Raw genomic sequence first — 27686 nt, forward strand, 5'->3', positions numbered from 1 at the left:
TGACGTGCTGGCCATTGGGAAAAGCGGGACAACTCCCGAACGGCCGGTTCATTCCTGGCCGGTCCAGGCCGGCCATTAGGAAAAAATGTAAAATAAAATGTCGGCCTTCGTTCCATTTTGGGGGCTGGGCGGCCAACAAAGTAAACCGTCACTGTCAGGCAGAAACCTCGTATCTCCAAGTTTCAAATGTGTACATTTTTTCACAAAGCAAACCCTGCTTCATCATACAAGGCCGTCGCACAAAAGTAGTGAAAACAGCAGATCTACAAGCACACAACGCCTCACGGTGCGAGGCGTTGTAGATCGGCTGTTTTTACTAGTTTAATAAATTGTTTAAATGATAAATACAAAACAAACGGTTTTGGACATGCAAGGTTTCCACCCGACAACGACGAAATATAACTCATGTAATTGGCCCACTGGCTTGTCACTTGTCATGATCTGAAATGGTAAATCTTTGAAGCAGCGCTATAGCGCAATGAGGGCCTCTACAACTCTTTTTCCCGGGCTGAATCAGGGGCCCAGCGCGTCCCTGGTTGAGGTTATGTGAAAGAGTCATTCTCAAAATGAGGGTGTAATTTAGCAAACAGTTTGCTGTCTGTCAGAGTCTTTGTAACATCATATCATATTTGGTCTCTTCCATCAGATCAACAGATGGTGCCCTCTAATAGGCCAATTTCCTGTAATTGCTGCTGCTAAAGATAGATATTGTACTAGCCTTTGATCCTGTAATGCAGCCAATCAGTAGTAGGAAAAAAGGACTGAAGTTTCTTTACTTAAGTAAAAGTATCAACACTGCTTTTACTTGAGTAAAGGCACAAAAGTATTGATATCAAAATGTAATTAAAGTGCCAAAAGTAGAAAGTGTGCTTTATGCAGAATGTCCCCCCAAGTTTTCAAATGTATACAAAATTGATGAAAATCTTTTGTAAATAGCAGATCTATAAGCTGACAATGCGCCGCATTGTGATCTGCTATTGATCTGCTATTGTCAAATGTTCTAAATGCATATGGGGCTGAAATGGTTAATGTATGTTTTGTAATAAAAATAAAAATCTACAAAGTAACTAGTAAAAGTTTTGAAATGGTTGAAGTGGTGTAAAAAGTACAATTTGTCTCTGACATGTAGTGGAGTAGAAGAAAATTGTAATTAAATACAGTACTTTAGTCATGCACTTAGTTACTTTACACCATGGGCCAATCAACGTTAACAGTGGATCCATCCAGAGCATTAGTTTCTTTTTACCCAGACATGGTAAGCAACACAGCAGCTTCCATGTTATATCAATCTGATCTTTGCAGATAAAAAATCTATAAAAATAAAGTCAATGTTTTCCCTTTACCACCCCAGCGTGAGACAGCTTGATTGATTGATTGATTAACAGTTTGCTAAAAAGGCGAGAGACAGCCGCTGGCCGCCGCGTCCACGTCCATGGACGCGGCCGTGGACGCGTCCATGGACGCGGCCGCGAAAAAAACGGCCGTGGACGCGAGGCCGCGTCCACGGACGCAAACAGCCGGCCGTCCCGGCCGTGGACGCGGCCGTGGACGCGGCCGTGGACGCAGACGGCCGGGGACGCGGCCGGGGACGAGGCCGTGGACGAGGCCGCGGCCGTGGACGCAAACGGCCGGCCGTGGACGCGGCCGGCCATGGACGAGGCCGGCCATGGACGAGGCCGAGAAAAAAAGGCAGCGAAAAAAAAAAAAAGGGTGTCTATTGTATGTATTTTTTGATGGAGAATTCAAATATGACCTTCTTTTTTGCATAGGACAACTCTAACCTGCATCAATTGGTATTTTATAATTGCCAATTGTACCCTATCCATCTAAAAAACAAATTGGATGTCTATTGTATGTATTTTTTGATGGAGAATTCAAATATTACCTTCTTTTTGGGATAGGACAACTCTAACCTGCATCAATTGGTATTTTATAATTGCCAATTGTACCCTATCCATCTCAAAAACAAATTGGATGTCTATTGTATGTATTTTTTGATGGGGAATTCAAATGTTACTTTCTTTTATAGATAGGACAACTCTAACCTGCATCAATTGGTGCATCAACCTACTTTCTATCTATCTATCTATCTATCTATCTATCTATCTATCTATCTATCTATCTATCTATCTATCTATCTATCTATCTATCTATCTATCTATCTATCTATCTATCTATCTATCTATCTATCTATCTATCTATTTATACTTCACCTTTAGTCCAGAAGAGAGTTCAGCCTCAGGAACTTGCACACATGGAACTGTGTCATGACTGTGTCATGGAGCTAAACAGGGCTATGTTAAATACTCACAATGAGTCTGATGGACCAATCAGAGTGGTGGTGGGGGGAGGGATCAACAATAGACAGAAACTGGATAATGCTTTGTTAACTGTCCCACCTAAGTCCCTGCTAGTCTGAACAAACATCACCTTCCCCCTCATAACACTACTACTACATTTATATAAAGCTGCTCTTGCATTTGAATTCAAGTCTGACACAAGTTAAGGTTAACTTAGGTAGTATTTCATTTTGCTGGCTTTTAGGGTCTGTGTGTGAGTGTGTAGGCTCACAAATTATTATAATTGTCATTAAGTGACTCTATCTATCTATCTATTGTAATGGAAGTTTTTGAAGTTACTATAACTGTACTATAAGTAAGTCAAACAAATCAGGAAGATGCAGGACTGCGTTGTCAGGAATCAGACTTCATACTTTATTGTAGATCTCATCACAGAAGAGAGAGAGAGACCTGCGTCTCCCTCCAGAGCTTCCCCCATCAGCCCCTAAACACCCATGTCCCACACACATTTATACATAGACAGAAGATGTACAGAGAGGTAACAACAGATGGTGACTCCTTACATGGTCTCTATTCTATAGTTACACACACACACAGTCGGCATATTGTAATAGATTTGTGTGAGTCGTCTGTTTGTAAGGGGTTTGTCAGGGAGGAATCTATCTATCTATCTATCTATCTATCTATCTATCTATCCATCAATCTATCCATCTATTTATTTATACTTACTGTTTACATTTTCTATAAATATTTATTTCTATATAAAACTCAGTTGTGTGGAGTTATTGTGTGCCTTTTCTTGTAGCTAAAGAGTCCATTTGTTCACTAGACATTAAGTCAATGTTACTATTTTGAGTTGAAGCTAAGTGTTTTATTGCTTTGTGGTTTAACATGATTTAAAAGGCAAATTCATTGTTATGGTTACTTTAGAAGACTGCTTGCATTCATGAGTTAAAAAGAGAGCCAAGCTAATTCAAAGAGTTAAGTTGAACACAAAACATGACCTAACTCACAGCTGCCATTGGACAGACAGTTACAACATACTCTTATCTTTCACAGAACAGACAATTATCATTTATTTTATCTATTTGAGACTATGTAGCTGCTCTAGGGGAAATAGAGCATTATATCAGCCTATTCAATTGATAATGACCAATGGGTGCCAGTTTCTAAGTAGTTAAAGCATATTAACATAACAATATATGTGGCCTAGACATGGATATTGCCCAATCAACTCGTAATCTACAGAAATGTCCACCACATCACACAGTATAAAACCTAGTAGGCTTAGTGGATTACCTATGTTAAATCATGTCAGGTTAGTTTGGTTCAAGGTTCAAGTATAATAATTTATGAGACAAAAATGTAAACAGCACAAATGTACAATCACATCTAGGCTAGAATGATAACATAAAGTCCTGACTACTCCTTGTTAATGTGGTCCTAAATACTACAATGATTAGTTTGGATGCATTGCTTCTATCATGTCCAATTAAAAATAAATACATTACATACATACAGAAATCTGCCTTCTCCTGTATTGTATTAGTGACATTCATTATAAATAGTAAAATAACAGGACAGAGCAAAAAAGGCCTCTGTTGTGTCTTTATCTGGAGACTTACTCAGTCTGTGACTTACAGAGATCTTGATGGTCTTTGGGTTCCACCTGTTCATCAGAATTGCCGCTGGTGCCGTCTAGAGATTTCATCTTCACTTGAAGTCTGGAGTCTTGAAATGATGTACAGTGTATTCTGGACAATTGTGGACACTCTGCAACTAACCTAACCTAACACACACTATGTGTTAATGTTGATCAATATAATAATGTAAAAATACAAAGTTAAGTAGACCTAAGTAAGAAATAGTAAATACATTGTAATAATACATTGAAGGGGAAAATGTAGGGAAAAAAATGCAACTCAGCATTGAATTTATGGCAAACATTTTGCTACTCAACCCTTTCCAAATAATATACAATTAAGAAGTGGGATGTTCCACTTAGTAAGAGAAAGAATTAATGAAATATTACATTTTAAAAAAGCTAGAAGACTCACCTATTATAGTAACCATGTGAATTGCTAATAATGTTATGGGTCAGATGTGTAAAGATCTATCACATTGTATTGTTCTTTTCAGACTCAACAATAATAATGATGATGTTACTTAAATGCTGATCAATGTGTGAATCTGGCTCTTATCAGGTGTGTGTTTTCTCTCCCTGTCCTGTGCTGTCCTCAGTTAAACCAAGACAGTGATGTTGTGACCAATGTGGAAAAAGCCTTCAGCTCAATTTATTATCTCAAAGTAGACCAGAGAATTCATACCGGAGTGAAGCCATTCAGCTGTGAACAATGTGGGAAGTATTTTGCTCGGTCTGGACAATTAAAAGATCATAAGCGTTCACATACTGGAGAGAAACCTTATTGTTGTGACCAGTGTGGGAAAAGATTTGTTCAAAAGGGGATTTTAAAAGAACACCAGAGAATTCACACTAGAGAGAAGCCCTATTGCTGTGACCAGTGTGGGAAAAGCTTTACTCCTTTGTCTTATCTCAAAATACATGAACAAATTCACACAGGAGAGAAACCATACAGCTGTGTCCAATGTGGGGAAAAGTTCAGTTTAATGGCTGCTCTGAAAGTACACCAGAGATTTCACACCGAAGAAAAGCCTTACTGCTGTGAACACTTTGGCAAACGTTTCACTGTAAAATCTAGCCTCGTACAACACAAGAAGATTCACACTTGAGAGAGACCTTACTGCTGTCACCAATGTGGGAAAAGGTTCACTCTGAAGACGCCTCTGAAAAGACACCTGAAAATCCACACTGGTGAGAAGCCATATACTGCTGTGTCCAGTGTGAGAAAAGGTTCAGTGATATGCATCATCTCAAAGCACACCAGAAAAATCACACTGGAAAGAAACCTTATTGCTGTGACCAGTGTGGAAAGAGCTTTCCTAGACTGGAACATATCAAAATACACCAACAAATTCACACCGGAGAGAAACCTTATATCTGTAACCAATGTGGGGAAAGCTCTGTCAGGTACACGTCTACCGTTAGAGGACACTGGCATGAGTGCCTCTTTAGCTCCGGTGGGGCTTGGTGAATGTACTCTCTGTTGTTGTTTTTTTAATTATTATCTTTGTAATGTATTGTCTTCTTACCCTGTGGGCATTGAGCCTGTAATAAAGTATTGCTGTGCAGTGTGAGTGTCTGATTGCATGTGATCAGATAAAGACACAACAGAGGCCTTTTTTGCTCTGTCCTGTTATTTTACTATTTATAATGAATGTCACTAATACAATACAGGAGAAGGCAGATTTCTGTATGTATGTAATGTATTTATTTTTAATTGGACATGATAGAAGCAATGCATCCAAACTAATCATTGTAGTATTTAGGACCACAATAACAAGGAGTAGTCAGGACTTTGTGTTATCATTCTAGCCTAGATGTGATTGTACATTTGTGCTGTTTACATTTTTGTCTCATAAATTATTATACTTGAACCTTGAACCAAACTAACCTGACATGATTTAACATAGGTAATCCACTAAGCCTACTAGGTTTTATACTGTGTGATGTGGTGGACATTTCTGTAGATTACGAGTTGATTGGGCAATATCCATGTCTAGGCCACATATATTGTTATGTTAATATGCTTTAACTACTTAGAAACTGGCACCCATTGGTCATTATCAATTGAATAGGCTGATATAATGCTCTATTTCCCCTAGAGCAGCTACATTGTCTCAAATAGATAAAATAAATGATAATTGTCTGTTCTGTGAAAGATAAGAGTATGTTGTAACTGTCTGTCCAATGGCAGCTGTGAGTTAGGTCATGTTTGTGTTCCTTTAACTTAACTCTTTGAATTAGCTTGGCTCACTTTTTAACTCATGAATGCAAAAGCAGTCTTCTAAAGTAACCATAACAATGAATTTACCTTTTAAATCATGTTAAACCACAAAGCAATAGAACACTTAGCTTCAACTCAAAATAGTAACCTTGGCTTAATGTCTAGTGAACAAATGGACTCTTTAGCTACAAGAAAAGGCACACAATAACTCCACACAACTGAGTTTTATATAGAAATAAATATTTATAGAAAATGTAAACAGTAAGTATAAATAAATAGATGGATAGATTGATGGATAGACAGACAGACAGACAGACAGACAGACAGACAGACAGACAGACAGACAGACAGACAGACAGACAGACAGACAGACAGATAGATAGAGTCACTTAATGACAATTATAATAATTTGTGAACCTACACACTCACACACAGACCCTAAAAGCCAGCAAAATGAAATACTACCTAAGTTAACCTTAACTTGTGTCAGACTTGAATTCAAATGCAAGAGCAGCTTTATATAAATGTAATAGTAGTAGTAGTATTATGAGAGGGAAGGTGATGTTTGTTCAGACTAGCAGGGACTTAGGTGGGACAGTTAACAAAGCATTATCCAGTTTCTGTCTATTGTTGATCCCTCCCCCCACCACCACCCTGATTGGTCCATCAGAGTCATTGTGAGTATTTAACATAGCTCTGTTCTAGCTCCATGACACAGTTCCATGTGTGCAAGTTCCTGAGGCTGAACTCTCTTCTGGACTAAAGGTGAAGTATAAATAAATAGATAGATAGATAGATAGATAGATAGATAGATAGATAGATAGATAGATAGATAGATAGATATATAGATAGATAGATAGAAAGTAGGTTGATGCACCAATTGATGCAGGTTAGAGTTGTCCTATCTAAAAAAGAAGGTAACATTTGAATTCCCCATCAAAAAATACATACAATAGACATCCAATTTGTTTTTGAGATGGATAGGGTACAATTGGCAATTATAAAATACCAATTGATGCAGGTTAGAGTTGTCCTATCCCAAAAAGAAGGTAATATTTGAATTCTCCATCAAAAAATACATACAATAGACATCCAATTTGTTTTTTAGATGGATAGGGTACAATTGGCAATTATAAAATACCAATTGATGCAGGTTAGAGTTGTCCTATGCAAAAAAGAAGGTCATATTTGAATTCTCCATCAAAAAATACATACAATAGACACCCTTTTTTTTTTTTTTGCTGCCTTTTTTTCGCGGCCTCGTCCATGGCCGGCCGCGTCCACGGCCGGCCGTTTGCGTCCACGGCCCTGGTGGCCTCGTCCACGGCCTCGTCCACGGCCGTGTCCCCGGCCGTCTGCGTCCACGGCTGCGTCCACGGCCGCGTCCACGGCCGGGACGGCCGGCCGTTTGCGTCCGTGGACGCGAGGCCGCGTCCACGGCCGTTTTTTTCGCGGCCGCGTCCATGGACGCGTCCACGGTCGCGTCCATGGACGTGGACGCGGCGGCCAACGGCTCTTGCTGCTTGTAGTTCTGCTATTTGCTATACATGACAATATTTATCTGTGGAACCGAGTCAAACTAAATGGAATGTCTCAGCATTTATACATTCCAAGTGCTTATCAGGGGGGAAATCCCTCTAAGTCAAACGCCGATAAGGCAAACGCTGATAAGGCAAACGCAAATGTACTGCCCGGGTCTCCTACCGTAGTGATCTTCTGCCGTCTCGTTAAGGAAACGGAGTAGCCTCCTTATTTTTAGCAATACAATGGTTATATGTCACAGTTATTGTCCACGACATTGCAAGCGGCGCGAAGGCCAGCGGACCTTGGCCAGGGCCGGCCGCGCGAGTTACCTAGCCGTGGTGAATGCAATCGTTAAGCGCACGATAAACGCATGAATGGAATGAAACGCGATGCAGGTGAGCTCACATTTCACCATAACAAAAGGAGGTTTTAAAAAAAAAATCACACCCGTGTGAACCGAGCGGTGGTCGTGGAGGCTGTGCAACAGCACTACTGGGTGGGTGCAGCGGGGTTAGTGTCTTTACAATGCTGTAGTTTCTTCACACACTCTAATTTATTTGACCCTAAAACATTCAGTTTGTTAATAATAATAATAAAATACTTGACCACACATGCTGACCCACCCTTCCCCCGTGTGTGTGTGTGTGTGTGTGTGTGTGTGTGTGTGTGTGTGTGTGTGTGTGTGTGTGTGTGTGTGTGTGTGTGTGTGTGTGTGTGTGAGAACAACAGCGCCCCTCCCTTAACATGTGTGGTCAGAAAAGGTACTGCAGGCTTGAGGCTACATACACGGACGGCCGGACGGACGGCCGGACGGACGGATACCCACACACACGGCCACGTATAGGAGACGGTGTGACCACCGCTCAAAAAAAAAAGGAGTTTGGCTTATCAGCGTTTGCCTTATCGGCGTTTGGCTTATCAGGACGTGCCCCTTATCAGGGTGGGGGGTCCCCAGTTCTTATATAATTTGGGGGGTCACGGCCTGAAAAGGTTGAGAACCACTGCTGCAGTGGCCATACTGTAAAATGTTAAACCTTTTCAGATAAGAGATTAGTCCGACCAAATGCTCCGTTCCTGCTGACACCTTGTCCATTCATTCATTTTAACGTGGTGTTTGTGCTCTTCTTGACAGGAGATCTCTCCAGAAGATGTTTCCGCAATCAGGGAAATCCATCGTGTTTGACAGTTTTCCTGATCCCACGGACGCCTGGGAGATCATCGAGACCATCGGGAAGGGGACCTACGGGAAGGTCTACAAGGTGCTCAACAAGACCGATGGAAGCAAAGCGGCCGTGAAGATACTGGACCCCGTCCACGTGAGTTTATATGTAGATACTGGACCCTGTCCACATGAGTTTATACTGTATGTAGATACCGGACCCTGTCCACATGAGTTTCAAGACATTCACGACTACTGGATATAAATAGTTATCAACTACTTACATTAAGAGATATATTGTGTTTTTCTTTTTTTCATCCAATAACAGTAGACATTTCTCATAAAAAAACTTCTCAGATACAACCAGTAAAGGATGTACAGTATGTACAGTGTTAAGGAGTCTGCTGTTTGACTGCCCCACACTACTAGGTACAACATTATTACCAGTAAGACTCCCTAATCGGGAGATAAGCGACCGTTGGTCGCTTATCTCCTGTCACACTGCTGACATCAGTATGACATCACACCGTATCGTACACAAATGACCCTTATATAAGACCGGCATTATCTACCGACAGATTAGTAACAAGATGTCAAAATCGTTGAAGGTTGAATCTCCAGATATGGAGATAACCAACACATCACTCCATATATGGAGATAACCGACGAATCTCACTAAGTCTGACCTCACAAGCCCCATATTTGGACACGAACAACATATAACTCCATATATAGAGACATAGCTGCTGACATCAGTATGACATCACACTGCTGACATCAGTATGACATCACACCGTACACAAATGACCCTTATATAAGACCGGCATTATCTACCGACAGATTAGATGCAAGCAGGATCTTGACTCTGACACAACTCATCGGCTCATAAGCTGGTTCTCCCTCCATATATGGAGATAACCGACGAATCTCACTAAGTCTGACCTCACAAGCCCCATATTTGGACACGAACAACATATAACTCCATATATAGAGACATAGCTGCTGACATCAGTATGACATCACACTGCTGACATCAGTATGACATCACACCGTACACAAATGACCCTGACGGCACACACCAAGCAGTGTGATGTCATACTGATGCGGAGATATGAGCAGGGCAAAGGTGTGACGTGTGACGTGTGACCGACGGACGGACGGACTGACGGGCGGCCGGTGGAGGTTTTGATACTAAACTGCGACCTGACGGTCGCAATGACACCTATGATTTGTTTGACAACAGTTACTCATGGATGTATTGCAATTGTTTAAGGTCCCACAGCTGCATTTCTGCCATAGACATACTAACCTGATTTACTTTATTTTTTATTTTAAAAGTAATAAAACATTAATTTGCCACAGTGTCGACTAGTGAGTCGACCAATCAATTGTCGACAAATCAAAACCCCTCAATATTATTTCGAGTTTCTTATCTGGTCAGAAACCCGTCATCAGGCGACCGGAACCATCAGTGCCGTGCACCTCCAAAATCATCATTTAATATTTGTTTAAATTATTATAATTAGTTTAGTTTCTTATAATAATCGTTTGGCATGTTCATCTTTTATTCTAACTTGTAGCGTGACTAGTGAGAATAGTATCTTTTGAGTAAAAGATTAACCATTTAAAAAATTAATAAATATTGACTTTGTTTCAAATTTCTGTTATAGAGGGCAATTACAATACATTAATTATACAGGGCTTATTGGACAAGGACCCTCTTAAGGACCACAGGCCAGAGTATGAGATACAGCTGTTGTTGTGAATTACCTTTTCTCCTAAAATGTGCGGTATAACCAAAGCATAAACTTTGATTCATTGAATACTTTATCAGCAGTTCGCATTGGAAAATACATACTGTACACTTCGGTTACAAGGTCTACTAATAAGATTAAAGCCCAAGAAAGCACTATGGCTTATGTACTCAATTAATTGAGAAACAATGTTTTCCTTTACTGTTATGATATTACTAGCTTTACAGGCTTAGTGACCGACTCAATGTCCAATTCCTTACTACACTCTTAGGAAGGATAAGCTTTCTCTAAGCATTTTTTGCAGAAATCCGCAAATTGCAGCAATGCATTGGCAGAATCTGCTCTCTTAGGTAGAATACAAGTGTGGTGTGACCATGCCCTAAGAAGTACAAGTTCGGTATTCATAATGTACTTGAGTAAAAGTACAACAATATCGGCATCAAAATGTAATTAAAGCACTAAAAGTAAGTACTCACTGTGGACTCATTATCCATATACAAGCTTTCAAAATGTATAAAGATCCTTTGGAAATAGCAGATCTACCAGCTTGTAGATCGGCAATTATCAGATAATTAAGCCAGTATTATAGCCTATAGGGTGGAATGGTTAATTTGTTTTGTAATAACTACTAACTAAGGTTTTCAAATAACTGTAAAGAAGTAAAAGTACAATATCTGTCTCTGAGATGTGGTGGAGTAGAAGTAAAAGTATTGGAAATTGGAAATATTCCAGTGAAGTAAAAATACCTCAAAATTGTAGAGATATTTCACTTTCAAAAATATTTTTGGTCATTTTATCGTCTAATCAGGCTTTTATGAACACCCTGAACAGATTTTAATTTGCTTGATTCAATATTTAGATATTTGATGTAAATGTTGTCAGGCCCTCCAGGCCCAGGGCCTCTCTAACTTCAAACTCCATTTTAACCATGATAGATTCATTAAAAACACCCATTATTTTTTCTGGTGACTCATACTACCCTCCTAATATGTGAGCAGGCTTTTTTTTTCCATAACCATAACCTTCCATTGAAGGTACAATGAGTGTGTGTGGGGAGAGGCCCTGAGCCTGCAGGGCCAGATAACATTTACATCAAATATCTAAATACTGAATGAAGAAAATTAAAAACTGTTCAGGGTGTTCATACAAGCCTGATTGGACCATACAATGACTAAAAGTTTTTTTAAAGTGGAATATCAAACATATAATTTTCCAAATGTCTGTCTGTCTGTCTGTCTGTCTGTCTGTCTGTCTGTCTGTCTGTCTGTCTGTCTGTCTGTCTGTCTGTCTGTCTGTCTGTCTGTCTGAGTGAGTGTCTGTCACAGTGTTTCTCCTCAGTGGCTGGAGCAATTGATCTGAAATCGCATCACCATTAGCATATGAACACACCTGACATAACTGTGAAGCCCGTTTGTCACTTTCACAAATCATATGCTGTATATTAGCATTTTTATGGTGTATATATATCTATTCTGCATCTAGCTTGAGGCATATCTATTCTGCATCTAGCATGAGGCAACATGTTTAACCAGCTGTGTGTGTGTGTGTGTGTGTGTGTGTGTGTGTGTGTGTGTGTGTGTGTGTGTGTGTGTGTGTGTGTGTGTGTGTGTGTGTGTGTGTGTGTGTGTGTGTGTGTGTGGGCGGGCGGGCGGGCGGGCGGGCTGGGGGGACGGTTGTCTGGCCCTGTTACAGATTTTGTCCAAAAATCATGCAGATCGGTACACAGTATCTCTGTAGCCATTAAACGAAACGGGTATTTCTTACATTGATGCTCCTACATATTATCATGCAAGCACCAGTTAAAGTTACTTTCCATCCCTCATATACTGTGTGCACAGTGCACATCCCATAACCCACACAATGCACATCATTTCGGAGCTCATATCTTTGAACGGGTAAGGGCTAGTCCCTTTAAAGGAGCTATAGACAACTTTTTCTTGAAAAACGGATGCTAAAATAAAAATAATGTTTCGAAAATATTTTATAAAAAAATAAGCTTCATATATGTGTTTCTATTCAAAAATGACCACAAAATGCGTAAAACAATGATAAAATAATAATTTTGGCCATTGTCAGACCGACACTTTGTTTACATTCTAGTCTATAGACTAGGATGTAAACAAAGTGTCTGCCCTACAATGAAAAAGTTGACTATAGCTCCTTTAAGTTTTATTACTTGAGTACTTACTTTAAACCACTGGTAGGTGCTGACAAATGACCTGTAATCAATATTCACAGCAAGGCAGTAGTGTGATAGCTTAGTTTGGATTCCATTGCCAGTTTCAGTGTTAAGTCAGATAAGAGGTCTATAAAATGGCTAGAGGTCTGTAAGTTTTTCAAGTGTGAAACAAAACTGGACTTTCCCTGAAAGGCCTGTGATATCCAGAGATATTTTAGATATATGCAGTAGAGATATAACCTCCTAAACTGGGGGTTTGGAAACCCCCAGGGGGGTCCCACTCCCCACATGATTTTCTACAACTTCATATGTAGCAGATCTGGTATTTTCAGTTCCACAGATATTTATCTGTGAAACTGAGTCAAACTAAATATAATGCCTCAACTCCAAGTGTTTGTCGGGGTGGGGTGTCTCCAGTTCAAATATGGTTATTTTGGAGGGTTGCGGCCTGAAAAGGTTGAGAACCACTGATGGTCTACTGCAAGCTTTTTGCAAAAATAATTCTGTTTCTTTCAGGTCAGGTTGAGAAACAGTTCGCCCACAACTGATTAATTTTTGCAACCGATTTTACCCTGGAGTTAAAAATGTTAGATCATTTTTCAATGGCAGATAATCATCACGTTTGAGTTGTTTTCAGATCTCATTCATTTGTTGGAATTTCTAATAAAAGGACAAAAAACAAGCCAGGAATGTATGGAGACTTAATTTGTTTCCATACATTCCTTCACCTGAGATTCTCCAAAAAAACAGAAAACAGAGTTGATAATAATTAGTCATGTTGTACTGTAACAACCTCCAACTGAAGGGAGACATCTTGTCTTTCCTCGGTACATTGAACCACATGGCTTATTTAACAGCTCTAATGAGGAGCCATTTCTATCTACTAAATAAATCCATCCCCTGTCTTAATAATAGTCTCATTAGTCTTTGGGAGAGTTTTCATTACTAATTATCTGTATACCTATGTTTGTCAAGAACATCATCAATCACTCGGTTGATCAGTTTCTATACTATACGTATACAAACTTTCCTTAAAAAAAAAAAAAAAAAAAAATATATATATATATATATATATATATATATATATATATATATATATATATATATATATATATGTGGTGGAGAGAGTCGCAGCCCCAGCCTGAAGCCTCAAAAGTCTAGTATCTGTTCTCATTCCATAGGGATGTCCCTTTGGAGTGATGGTTAAGATATTGGACTTTCACGCGGGAGACCCGGGTTCGAAGCCGGGCGGGGAGGTTCGGATCACCTCCGTTACATATATATATATCTTTATTTGTCTTATTGAGGAATCACTTATTATTATTATTTATTTTTTCTTTCTTTCTTTTTTAAAATGCATCCTGCACAGTGTTGCCAAGTCTGATTATTATAAGAGACTTTGCTTGTTCCTTGCAAATATTGGTGGTTGCGGTTCTTTCGGGGCTTGTTCTGAAGTGTAGTTGCTTATTTTGGGCTTCCTTTAAACCAGTGGTTCTCAAACATTTTCATGTCAAGGACCCCCACATTAATATGTCTTTGTCTGCAGACCACCTATCTGAAAATATGTTGTGCCAGAGGAAGAAAAATACATATTTTTTCAAATAGTCGGTGCATATAGGTTTATAAAGTGCTCATGCGGCCCAATAGTCTTTTGGACTTGTTTTCATAGACCTGGTGTACGGTGTAGTTGCGAACGGAACCCTCAGGAACAATTGTTGAACACAGTGTAACCTGTTCCGCATACAAATTGTATTTTTTGAACTCCGTTACCTTGGTTTCTTTGTCTTTGGAGCACAAATAATTTTCCTCATTTTAACTGCTGTATGCGTGACAGAATAAAACATTGGCCTGAAATAATTTTTACTATTTCTGACTGAATGCAAGTAAGTTTCAAATGTGTACGTTCTTTCGCAAAGTAAAGCCCTGCTAAAGTAGTGAAAACAGCTGATCTACAAGCACACAACACCTCGCACAGTTTAAATCATTTTTAAAATGCTAAATGCAAAATGGACGGTTTTGGACATACAAGGTTTTCACCCGACAACAACGATTTAATAGTAGAAATAAGTGCTGGTGTTCAACGTTAACTGGCAATTGTCCTTCTTTTTTGCAGGACATTGACGAAGAGATTGAAGCAGAGTACAACATCCTCAAGGCTCTCTCTGACCATACCAATGTGGTCAAGTTCTATGGGATGTACTTCAAGAAGGATGTGAAATGTGGCGACCAGCTGTGGCTTGCCCTGGAGGTAGGAAAACACTGTAGCCATTTTTTGCTATGATGGTGCAGATACTGCGAACAGTGCGAAGGTGGAAGGCCATTCTCAGGGTTGTTGTGATTTTTGTGTGACAGTTGCCACTAGCATGTATGGAAGGTTTTCTTTGAAGATTTATACATAGGCTCAAAGTGGAGTTAGGAGGTTTTGTCCATCATTGATAAGAACAGCTAAATGGACCTCCAAGATCACAATGAGGTTGGAGGTCAAATGGGTGTGGAGTCTGGAGCAAAACCAGCTAACTCTACCCCCTTTGGTGGAGTTGGTTGGTTTAGCAGACAGTTTGAGGATCCAGTGGAGTTATAGCTAGTTTTGTCAGAAGCGCTTTTTAATACTTTTCATTTGTTCAATATTTTTTTGGAGCCGTGTGCAAAGCACATGAGCTCCCTGTGCACAGCTTTCAGCTTTTGTCCCGTCTAGTGGGAAAAGGATGTTTCGTTGAGTTCGAACAGTACCTTTTATGGCCACACATGTTAAGGGAGGGGCGCTGTTTTCAGGCCAGGCCAGGCACACACACACACGCACACACACACACAGGGGGGAACACATAGAATCAAAAACATAGATCTGGAAGTGCTCAAATTCACGGCTCCACTTCGAACCAAGGTTTGATTTTTAACCAACACACCAGACGTAAAGGGTGTTCAAAAGGACATTAGGATGCATAAAACAAAATACTGTAAGTAATTAACATAATACAGTTGCAGAGCAGAAGAGAAAAGACAAGAGAAAAAGAAAAGTAACTCAATCAAAGGCAGCGACAAACAGAAAGGTCTTTAGTTGCGTTTGTTTGAAACAGAGTGGCAGTAGACCTCCAGTTTTCTGGAAGCTTGTTCCAGATATGTGGTGCATACAAACTAAATGCTGCTTCCCCACATTTATCTTTGAAAGAAAGAAATGTCCAAAACTGTTACTTTTCAGGATTCAAATAAAACAGTGCGTCAATTAGCGAAGAAAAACACAAAATATGGAGATAAGAGGTTTCTGCCCGGCAGCCATGATACCGTGCAGACATTACAGCCGTAGCATGCAGACTGAGATCCAGCTGCCACCTCACACACGGCATGTCGTCTAGCCAGCTCCTGACCTGACCAAATAAGACCAAAGGATTATGCAACCATTTAAGCCACCGCAGGCAGTCTGCTGGGCCTTTTTACGCGGTATAGGCCACCTCTGGGGCTGCTTTGCATCATGCAGTTGGTGGGGGTCGGAACGGAGGCAGCTCTGGTGTCAATAGCTTTGCCCGTGTCCTGCTGAGAATGACAGCGTGGGGATTTCAGGTTTTTCTGGGCCATACTGTTTGGCAGAGTGCAGAGCATGCTCGAAAATCTCATATCTTGCTTGCTTGCAGGTTGTTGTTTTGGCCAGAGTAGATTTGTCTCCGCCTTGGCCAAGGTAAATTCTTTTATGCTAAACAGAAATGTCTTCTATGGTTAACACATCAACTGCCAGGTATTAATTAATTAATTAATTAATTAATTACGAAATCTTACGATGTTTAGTCGACTAAAACTAGACTAAAACTAAAACTTCAGATGACTAATATATGACTAAAACTAAATTAAATTGAATCAAAAGTAAGAATATGACTAAAACAGAAATTCTGTCAAAATTAACATTGCTATGAGCCATACAGTAGGGAAAAACAGCATTCAAATATCCTGCTTTGAACATTGACCTCCTTGAACCCACCGAGCAAGAACAACATGCCCCCCCTCCTCCAAATGACAAGGTGGTATTTTATGTAAGAAGGTTCAAAGAGACTTTGGCACCAGCTGCTTTCCTCTTGTCCCAAAAGGCCTGGGCTTTCATATTTCATTTCCTGCTTTTAGACGCTTTTTGAAATGTCAAGACAAACGTGTAATGGAGGTCAGCCCGGCCAAGAGGAAAAGTGTGTGTGAGGTCTGATACGGCAAAGGGACAGGAAAAACATCCACCACATTTATACTGTGTGAAAACACAAAGATGACATTTCTTTGTCCTGGTGAGGGGCGCATAATGCAAAATCTTGAAAAAAAAAACATTTTATTTTATTTGAGATAAAAAAAAAATGAAATCCCATGATCCTCCACACAGAAAGGCCTTTAACAAACCCCACCTATAGGGTGTGGGCGCTGATGACACGGAGGAGAGGACACGCCCACAGCGTCCTCAGGACTTTCTGGCTGTGAGACGACAGCGCTGCCAACTGTGCCACCGTGCCACCCCAAACACAAATATATTTTTGATTAACAAATAACAATCTATAATATTGTGTGATAAAAGAACAGGTAGGCTAACTGTACTTGACAATGCAATGAACAATGCAACAAGTAAAAATAAGATTGACATGAAGTGAACTTCATACTATTTAACCTCTTAAAGGGATAGTTCACCCAAAAAATACATTGTGCACCACTCGTTGTATTACTGACTGGGAAACTCCTTAAATTCCTGCCTACATAAAGATAGAAGTGCATTTGTGTCCATCGCTATAATCCAATATGCCTTATTAATTGGGCCATCGGTGCATTATGCATGGAGGAAACCAGACTCTGTTGTCTCAAGGAAGGATCTATCTGAATGGATTCTTAAAGCTAGAAGGTGCTACGCATTGTCCTGTTCCTGCCCGTTTCCATTACTAGGCAGTCTACTGTAGCAGTACTCGGACGCAGGGCACCCAATATTTCTGTAATCCAAGCTCAGTGGGCACTGCAGCGCCGGCATCAGGTGCTTTTCACCTCCGCAGCTTGTGTTTCCTTGCTCTTTCAACAGCGTCCACTTCGCTGACCTCTGCTTAGGGTCCGATAATTACTTGGCTTTGGATCTCGAGTCGAGCCTCTGAATCTAAGACACCAGAATAATCAGACCAGTGGTGGACGAAAGTACTCGCATTCACTATGTAATGTAACAGAGTAGACATTTAGCAGAATGTCCCATTTCACAAGTTTCCAAATGCATAGAAATGCTTTGAAAATGAGCTCACAATGCAGTTGAGAGCTTGTAGATCGGCTTTTTTCAAATAGTCCAAGTAGGGCTGAAGTGGTTTGTGTATGTTTTGTAATAATAATATCAATCTTCAAAGTAACTAGTAACTATGCAAGTTTAGAAATGATTGTAGTCGAGTAAAACGTACAATGTTTGCCTCTGAGATGTAATGTAGTAGAAGTAAAATGATTGAAAATTGGAAATACTCCAGTACATGTAGTACAGTACATGTACTTGGTTACTTTATACCACTGTAAGTCTGTAATCAGACCAGCTGTAGGGGAAGGTGTTGTTTTATAAGCCCTTCTCACTCAGGGCTCTGTCCTGGAATCAACCGGCTATCATGTTACATTGCACCTTTTATTTATTGTCTCCGCTCTGCTGGACAGCCGAAGGCCGGAGATAATGGTTGTGCATCTTCCGCCACCGTTTTGATTGATCGGCGGGAAACTTTGCATGCGCAGTTGCCCCACATTGTTTTTCCAGTTGTCCTGGAGCGCGACGTGTTGTGAGCTTGGAGGTCGGCTATTTTCGATATTTCCACCAAAAGGCCCTTTTAGAAATTCATCAGGCGCGGCCTCAAGAGTAGTGGAGAGGCCGTTGCCTTAGGTACCTTGACGTGTACTTTGGCTGAGTTTCAAAAGCAAAGCTGGTTCAGCCAGAGTCTCCTCACTGCTTTGCTTACTCTCCATTTCCACACAGTTTTGAATGTCCTCCATGCTGCATGCAAACTGCACCTCCATGCAAACTAAAAGCTCACAGCGAACGAACACACACACCATCAAATCTGCAGCACTAATCCTGTAGCTGCAATCACTTCTGGCAGTTTAGCCGTGTGTGTGTGTGTGTGTGTGTGTGTGTTTAGGGCCCCATAAATGTGGCTGTTTTGGCTGAGTGACAACACGGGAGCACTGTGTGTGTGGGGGGGAGGGGGAGGGGGGGGGGTGCTTTTAAAAGCACAGTGACAGGAAAGCGTGAGGGGGGGGGGGGTTGGGTTGGGGTGGGGGGAGGTCATTCACCATGGTTACCGTCCCTCCATCCTCTCAACTGTAATTTTCCACGTTTCAGCTGGAGAAGAGAATAGAGAGCCCCCCCCCCCCCCCCCCCCCCCCCCCCGCACCACCCACCCCCATCTCACTGCAGCAAAGAGAGCCGGCCCCTCTCATCATTACGAGTCCAATTCACACAATGATCTCCCCCACTCTGGTGGGTTTCCGTACGGGTGCTTGTGGAGGCTCTATACTGGTGCTGCCAGGTTCAGAGAGAGAGAGATAAATGCAACCAAGTCTATGAAAAGAAGCCCGCAAGAAGTGACTATTATCATAGGACACATGAGAACTTTAAAACCTCGGGCCGTCTGTAAAGAAATAACGATATAAAAATAAAATAAAACAACCTGCCATTTACAGGAAACTTTACATGAAAAAACAAGCCCAAATCCGCTGACGATAGCAGACCTGGCGACACTGTGCACCTCCCCTTATGATGGCAGGATGATGTGTGCAGGAGATGAGTGGCGCTTTCATCTGCTCCACTTTTAAAAGCATGTTTGAAAGAAATCTCTGCTGCCATTGTGATCCATTGTGTGGGGGGTTTTAAAAGCCCTAGCCTGTGTATTAGTGGCAAATTGAAAAGGCATTAGTCTGTGTCCACCAGGTTGTATGTATTATGGTTTCTTAAATAGTAGTGTGTTGTCCACCCCCCATTCAAACCTTATCTCTATCCGCCTAGCCCTTGAAGTGAACGCTGTGATGCTAAACCCATTTTAAACAGCAAAAACAAATTCTACTGCAGATTCCTGCTGCAAATATGTAACCGGAATAAGCCGCTTAACACTACCCCATTAAATCTCAGAGGCAGACATTGTACTTTTTACTCCACTACAATTATTTGAAAATGTAGTTACCAGTTACTTTGTAGATTTTGATTATTATTACAAAACATACATTAACCACTGCAGCCCTACATACCGGTAATAATAATTTCGACCATTTGAAAATAGCCTATCTAGACTCTCACAATAAGTCGTGATGCGACTCATTGTGAGCTTGTAGATCTGCTATTCCAAAAGATGTTTATACATTTGAATATGTTTGAAATGGGCCATTCTGCATAATTAGTAGTTTCTACTTTTGGTACTTTAAGTTCATTTTGATACCAATACTATTGTACTTTTACTCAAGTCAATTTAGAATTACAGACTGAGTATTTCTACATTGCAGTATTGATACTTGTACTTTTTCCACCACTGCAGGCAGACAGACAGACAGACAGACAGACAGACAGACAGACAGACAGACAGACAGACAGTTTATCAGAATAAGAACCAGTTGTTTCATTCTACTTATTGGATAACTTACATATGCCGTACGTTTCGGCATACGTACACATACACACGCAACACTTTTCCCATTCTTACACAAGTACTAGGATTCATTTTTGTTCCTGCTTTTTTGCCCCTGATCTCCGTTTACCAGAGTTTAATGCCATCATCTGCATCTGGGATTAAAATCCACCAGCTTACAGTGTGTGTGTTGTTACCTGAATTTACCCCTCGTCCATGCTCACACAGCCTTGTCCATGCTCTCTGGACTATGCAGTCATGAATTGATAATGATGTCTAAAATGGTATTGTTTGTTAGGACTTTTCAATAAACGGTGCGTGAAAGCAGACACCTCAGCTATTGTAACCTGTGTAAACGATAAGGTCACGCTGACAAAAGCCAGTGCTTTCCCCTGGAGAGGTTCCAGAGAGCATGCTGACCCAGAAATGTGCACATACCAGTGGTGGAAGAAGAACTCACTTTTTTTGTTTGTTTACTTGAGTACAAGTAGAAATACTACAATGTAGATATACTGTGTTACGAGTAAAAGTCAGGAATTCAACATTTATTTGAGTAAAACTACAAAAGTATTGGTATCAAAATGTGCTTAAAGTACCAAAAGTAAAACAATTCATTATGCAGAAATCTTCCACTTCATGTTTTCGAAATATATCAGCTATATTTCAAATGGCCAAAGTCTATAGGGCTGAAGTGGGCAATGTATATTTGTAATAAGCCAATAATTAAAATCTACAAAGTAACTAGTAATTAAAGTTGTCCAATAATTGAAGTGGAGTAAAAGTGATTTTTTTTGTGTGTGATTTAATCGAGTAGAAGTAAAGTTATTGAAAATTGGAAATACTCCAGTAAAGTATATAAAAAATACATAAAAATGTAACTTACAGAACTTGAGTAATGAACTTTGTTACTTTACACCGCTGCATCATGCACAGATGACTTAACCAGCACCTGTGTGTCACTATAGCCACCATATTAGCATGGACTTCCATCCTTATTTGTTGCATCTTTCCGTTCGTTTCATCTCCTCCTGTCAGGCGTCTTTGATCTGTTGCTTTCATCTACAGTACATCACTAGTCAAGAACCAGACCTCATTTGTTTTGGGGGAGATATTCTGCTTGGTTCAGCTTGCTCATTTTAGTATTTCATTGACAAAGTGACAACCCCTGGCTGGAGTAATAGCTCTCCTGACATGAGAGATGTCGATTTAATATCGGTGACTGTGACGCAGTTGCTTTGGGGTCCTTCCTTGCGTGAAAAAAAGTTCCAGTTTATCATTTTGTTGTGGGTGGAAACCTTGTATGTCCAAAATCGTTCCTTTTGTAATTGTCATTTAAAAAATGTTTAACTTGTGAAAATAGCTAATCTACAAGCACCGAGACGCTGTGTGCTTTGAGATCGGCTCTTTTACCTAGTTTCGTGGGACAGTCTTGTATGATGAAGCAGGTCTTTACTTAACAAAAAAACATACAAATTAGAAACTTGGACCTGTTCTGAACTCGGAAGGCACTTGTTAGTCTCCGCTCTTTTCCCATCACTTTATGTTTTGACATATTGCTGCTGCTCACCCAAGATATGCTTGGATAGAAGACGGTAAAGATAGATCGGCTGATGTCACTAAGGCATGTCTGGGGTCTAATTCACATCTTTATATCTCATTATATGCTGATGTCATGTCTCGTCTGCAACTGACAACTGAGTAATAAAATGTCAACCGTGGGTGGTATCAAGGTAATATGAAGTGATAAGCTTTAAGATAAATTTCCGTAGGCCTATTTAGTGCAACACATTTTCCCCCTTGCTGGGATTAGTTCTGTGTGAACCACACACTATGAATTTGAACTCTGGTTGACAGTAGATAAATCTTGCTTACGATCTTACGATCGATTATGGCCTCATTACGTATTGTAGAAGAATGATTTAAATATTTTTTAGCTGCGATGCCATCAAATAAATTATGATAAGTAATCATAGAGAAACCTACCTAGTACCTAGAGATATTAGACGTTGGTCTTTCAGGTCAAGGACCCCTGAGCTGAGAGAAACCTGAAGCAGGGACCCCCACTACTGTACATGATGTGTAAAATTGTGCTGCAGATTCAATGTTTTCATTGATTTCACAGATGGCTACAATACAGCAGACTTGTATCATCAGTGGTGTCAATTATTCATTTTTTTATATATATTTAACCACTTCAAATTCAATACTTTGTCAACTTGACCTTTGACTCTGCACTTGGTCTTGTCTTTAACAATAACCCTCTCCGACCTGCTACTTAGAGATACTGTATATCTACTATAGGCCTATAAGTATAATTGAGTATAGTTCACGTGCGGAGATATGACTCCTCTTCACCACACAAATGTTCACGTTATGGTGTCAGGCGTGCCATTCTAGTAGCAACGCTGCGGCTAAAAGGAGAGAAAGCGCTAACGTTTTGCTCGGCTAATGCTAGGGCAAAAGAGCTCTCATTAATATGGATCTGGGGTGACCTGCCCCGGTGTAATCTAATGATGACAGTTGATCCCGACAGTGATGTGGGCTGACTGACGTCAGGCTCAGCTCATCCTCCCTGGCCGTGTTGTCTGTCTGCCTCGCCACGCTCCGCTAAACAACCACCGTTTGTCTGCGAGTCTGAAAGAAACAGACTTGGGCACGGCGGTGATTAAGCTTCCAGCGTGGCCGTCAAGCTAGGCTACATCCTATCCATCCTTCTAACGCTGCTGTGGCTTTGTGATGGATTCTGATGAGGCAGATGGAAAGATAGATGCAACTGAGTGGACTTGTCATATATAAATACACACACACACACACACACACACACACACACACACACACACAAATCCTTGCCACGGTGTGCGCCAAGTTTTAAGTCGGTCGGTCCCATATATCTATAATATGTACAGGACCATATAAGGGTATAGCGGTTGGATCTGTAGTTCTGGACAACCTGATCTATATCTGTCAGTCCTTGACCCTTTTATGCCCATATATGGAGATCCTGATTGGTTTTATCGGCGGTTCTGGACAACTGGATATCTGAACGATTGCAGTCACCGTACTCATGACCATATAAGGTCGATCAGAGCTGTGGCTCTGGACAACCTGATCTATGTATCTGTCTGTTTTTGTGCCTTTATGCCCATATATGGCCCATATATGGGCTTGCCCCCATATAATGGGGACATGATTGACCATATGGAGTGCTTTGAACTTCATAGACGTAAATTACACCGACATTGTCTAATGACAGCATGAGTAATATATTTTAACTATATTGAAAATTAGCTAATTAGCTTTTTCTGCTCACTCTCACTCAAAGCTGTTGGTGAATTAATGAATTTAAAGCTTCCTGTGGTTTTCTCAATTAAGCCCTGTGGGTGGAATTATAATGAAGTGACAAAATGGGGCCCTATCTTACAGCCGGGGCCGGTAACTATTCGTCCGCCTTGCCGGCGCGGAGACCCCACCCCTCATTTCTCACATGGCCCTCTTCTAGCGCCACCATGAGGCCGATTCTTGCAAAACACATTTTTGGACACTGCTCCTACAATTTCCGCCCTAAAATCACGCAAATCGGTACACAGTATGTCTACACTCATCCCATCAACATGAATCTGTCCCATATAGCGCCACCTCCAGGCCGATTTTTAAAAACACATTTTTGGACACTGCTCCTACAGATTTTGCCCTAAAATCACGAAAATCACTACACAGTATGTCTACACTCATGTTGTTTAAAAAGAAATCTGGGGAAACCACTGATCTGACCGACTTCATACTCAAACTACTTCCTTGACATGCAGTACACAAGACACGGCAAATCTGAAGACGATTGGTTGTATGGTTCTCGAGTCATGTGAAGGACAGACATACTTTTAATTTTATTTATGTTTCTAATGTGAGTAAAACAAGTTTGCACTACCTTTTTTGAAAACCAAAGGTAGTATAGAAACTTGTTTTATTCACTTTAGAAACATTAATAAAATAAAATCTTTCCTTTCAACAAACAACCTCAAGACAGCTTGTGAGCGCTCTGTGTATTCTCGTCTAGATTATTGCAATGCCCTATGCTCTAGTCTCACTCATAACTGGTACCAGGAGATTCAAGCACAGAACACCTGTGTTAGCTGCACTACATTGGTTGCCAGTCTCCTACAGGATTGATTTTAGATTTGAACTTTTTTTAATGCTCTTAATGGCCTAGCTCCTAGTTGCGACCGTAGGTCGCATTTACTATCAAAACCTGCACAAACTGTGAGTGAGTCCGTCAGTCCGTCCGTCAGTCTGTCTGTCACACCTCACACGTCACACTTTTTCCCTGCTTATATCTCCGCAACCGTTGCCCCGATCCATGCCAAATTTTGCACACACGTTCCTTGGCTGCCAAACTACAACCTCCAAGGACCCCCGGAGCTCCAGGGACCCCCAGGTCCCTGGGGGACCCCCAGATGTAAAAAATGACCAAATGCGCAAACATGACCAAATGACCACCCCAACGGGGCTGCTCACGGGGAATTCCCGGGGACCACCGACTCCTGGTGCTCCAGAACGGATGCAAAAGTGGTGGCGCCCCCAGTGGAGGACCCCCTACACTGCAGCTCACATAAAATGCCGTAACTCCGGCTAGGAGCGACCGGGACAGCCGGGGCCGGTACCTATTCGTCCGCCTTGCCGGCGCGGAGACCCCACCCCTCATTTCTCACATGGCCCTCTTCTAGCGCCACCATGAGGCCGATTCTTGCAAAACACATTTTTGGACACTGCTCCTACAATTTCCGCCCTAAAATCACGCAAATCGGTACACAGTATGTCTACACTCATCCCATCAACATGAATCTGTCCCATATAGCGCCACCTCCAGGCCGATTTTTAAAAACACATTTTTGGACACTGCTCCTACAGATTTTGCCCTAAAATCACGAAAATCACTACACAGTATGTCTACACTCATGTCATCAACATGGATCAGGAGGATTTTGGCAAAACACATTTTTGCCCTATTTGTGGAGATAAGTGACCTACGGTCGCTTATCTCCCGATTAGGGAGTGTTACTGGTTGTTACTTGTAGGGACTAAAGCACAAGGCCTATGTGAGTGTGAGAGTGTGAAAGTGACAGACGCTGCAACTAGAGCTGTATAGCGTCTCTGTCGGCTGGAAACCTCATAATGTATGTCCAAAACGTATACTTTTCAGGATTCAAATTCAAAAGTAGTAAAAATAGCACATCAACAAGCTCGAAAGATCTGCTATTTTTGCTACGCTTGTATTATGATCAAGTTGGGCGTTAATTTACGAAAAAAAAAACTAAAATAAGTTAAAAATATGGAGATTAGAGGTTTCTGACCGACAGCAAGGGAAATGCTTCTTTTTCACCCCATTCTTCAACTTCTGCCGCTCTCTCCTAATTGGCCGGCAGCACAGTGGCAATTTATTTCCTTTTACTTCGACCTAGACAGCTTAAATTGGAGGGTACTGTTGTTACCAAGACTACATGCAGTTGCACAATTTTCTGTAATTCTCCCAGATGCCGGCTCTTGACAGTATAGAGCCCATAGACCTGCGCAACATCATATCCACCCATGCACACAATCACATATAGTGGTGTGTCCATTTTCTGTAACATCCCTCCCTACTATGTACCGCAAAATTAGTCTAGGCAGAATTTCTAAAATGTTCTTATTATTTTTTTAGGGGAATTAAGGGGTTCCGAATCCAAGTTTGCTGTATTCCCAGCTCAGAAATGGCTGCTAATGCCTCAAAATGGACCATTTATGGAGACCGTTTTGGAATAACGTGTTCCTTCCACGCACTGTATCCAACAGGGGAATCTCCCCCCTGTCAGGTGAAAAGACTTTAAAAGCGGCTTGGACAACTCATGCATAGAAGGAAGCATGAGGTCAGTCCGTTGTTATCCCCAGGTTGGCAGGGGGAGTGTAGCGCCCAGGATTACATTAGATATTGGCACTGGGTGAAAAATGGGTTGCAAAATCGTGGGATAAACATATCCTTTTGACTAAACAAGGTAGAAACCTGATTCAATTCATTTAGATTTTTAGGTTGTCATATATGGGGAATCCGATGCCATTTTCTGATTTGAGATAAAATGTGAGGAACGTGCTTAAAACTCAAAATTGTCAAACATTTCAGGCATAGGCCTATTTTGAGGCATTAGCAGCCATGTTTGAGCTGGGCACACATCATATTTGCATTCAGCACCCCTTTTTTTTTTTTTTTTTTTTTAACAATATATTTATTGAAATTTTTCAGAATGTACAGAATATGTATGTAATATGTATGTTAATATTGCATTCAGCACCCCTTAACCCAGTGTTTCTCAATCTTTTTTGGCTTGAGTACCCCCTTTCCCTGATTTCTGAATCCAAGTACCCCCTTTAAAAAAACAATAGGTAGGTCTATATGATGCTAAGATAAACCACCCATTTCAAGAATATAAATAAATGGAGTGAAAGAGTTTCAAACGGTGCCTCCTGAGCACTGAGCACATTTATTTTCAACACTGTGGCCAAAACATTTCAGTCCAGTTGTCGTGTCAATAACTATAAAACTTTCAAGCACAACCCAGGTGACTGGTAGTATGTTATTTGGGGTAGCACCTGTAAGGCTCACACCAATTTCTCCTTGTGTCATCATTAAACATAACAGTAACATCCCCCCCCCCCCCCCCCTTATAATTCCATGTTTTTAATTCTTTAACTATGAATAATATCATGTCTTTTTTGAGGGAATGTTCTTGAGTACCCCCTGCAGTACCTCTGCGTACCCCTAGGGGTACACGTACCCCCATTTGAGAAACACTGCCTTAACCCATTTAGGCCTAGAATTATTGCGCGGCACCAAGTGCCGCGCTGCGAGCCTTTAGATCTGCTATTTTTGAAAAAGACGTGAAAATGTGTGCAAATCTTTGACAATATGTATTTTCAAATCGAATGTTTGTAACTCAAAGTTTGCTTCTGGGGGTCCCTGGAACTAAATATTTTGAGATGGGGGTCCGTGGCCAAATAAATATCAGTTTGGGGGTCCACTGACATAGTAGTCTCTCAAGAACAGGCTAACTGAGCTCCATTTAAGTGAAAAGGACCTTTTCTTTGACGATGGCCAGCCAGATTGCTGACATAGAAACATAGGTTTTTCAAAAAACCTTAGAAGGATTCAAAAGACACTTATAGAATCGGGTCAAAATTCCCATTTTCACGATAAAAAAAAAATAGCAGATCTACAAGCTTGCAGCGCGGCACACCGCGCTGTGAGCTTGTAGATCTGCTATTTTTCAATAGTTAAAGCATAAAATAATGA

The 27686-nt window shown here is 40.9% G+C and overlaps 1 protein-coding gene across 1 annotated transcript in view; it reads left to right on the top strand.

The window, feature by feature from the left end:
- Nucleotides 1–8838: 8838 nt before the first annotated feature.
- The window catches only part of LOC308306813 (myosin-IIIa-like), a gene marked incomplete at both ends in the record, with an annotated part of 40078 nt that continues 21230 nt past the window's right edge, over nucleotides 8839–27686 (top strand). The window contains 2 exons of the mRNA XM_080751855.1: nucleotides 8839–9006; nucleotides 14896–15030. Coding sequence (XP_080607981.1) covers nucleotides 8839–9006; nucleotides 14896–15030 — 303 coding nt within the window. The remainder of the gene's footprint in view (nucleotides 9007–14895; nucleotides 15031–27686) is intronic.

The sequence above is a fragment of the Nannobrachium achirus genome, assembly GCF_963921795.1.
Source record: "Nannobrachium achirus genome assembly, chromosome: 21".
Lineage (NCBI taxonomy): Eukaryota > Metazoa > Chordata > Actinopteri > Myctophiformes > Myctophidae > Nannobrachium > Nannobrachium achirus.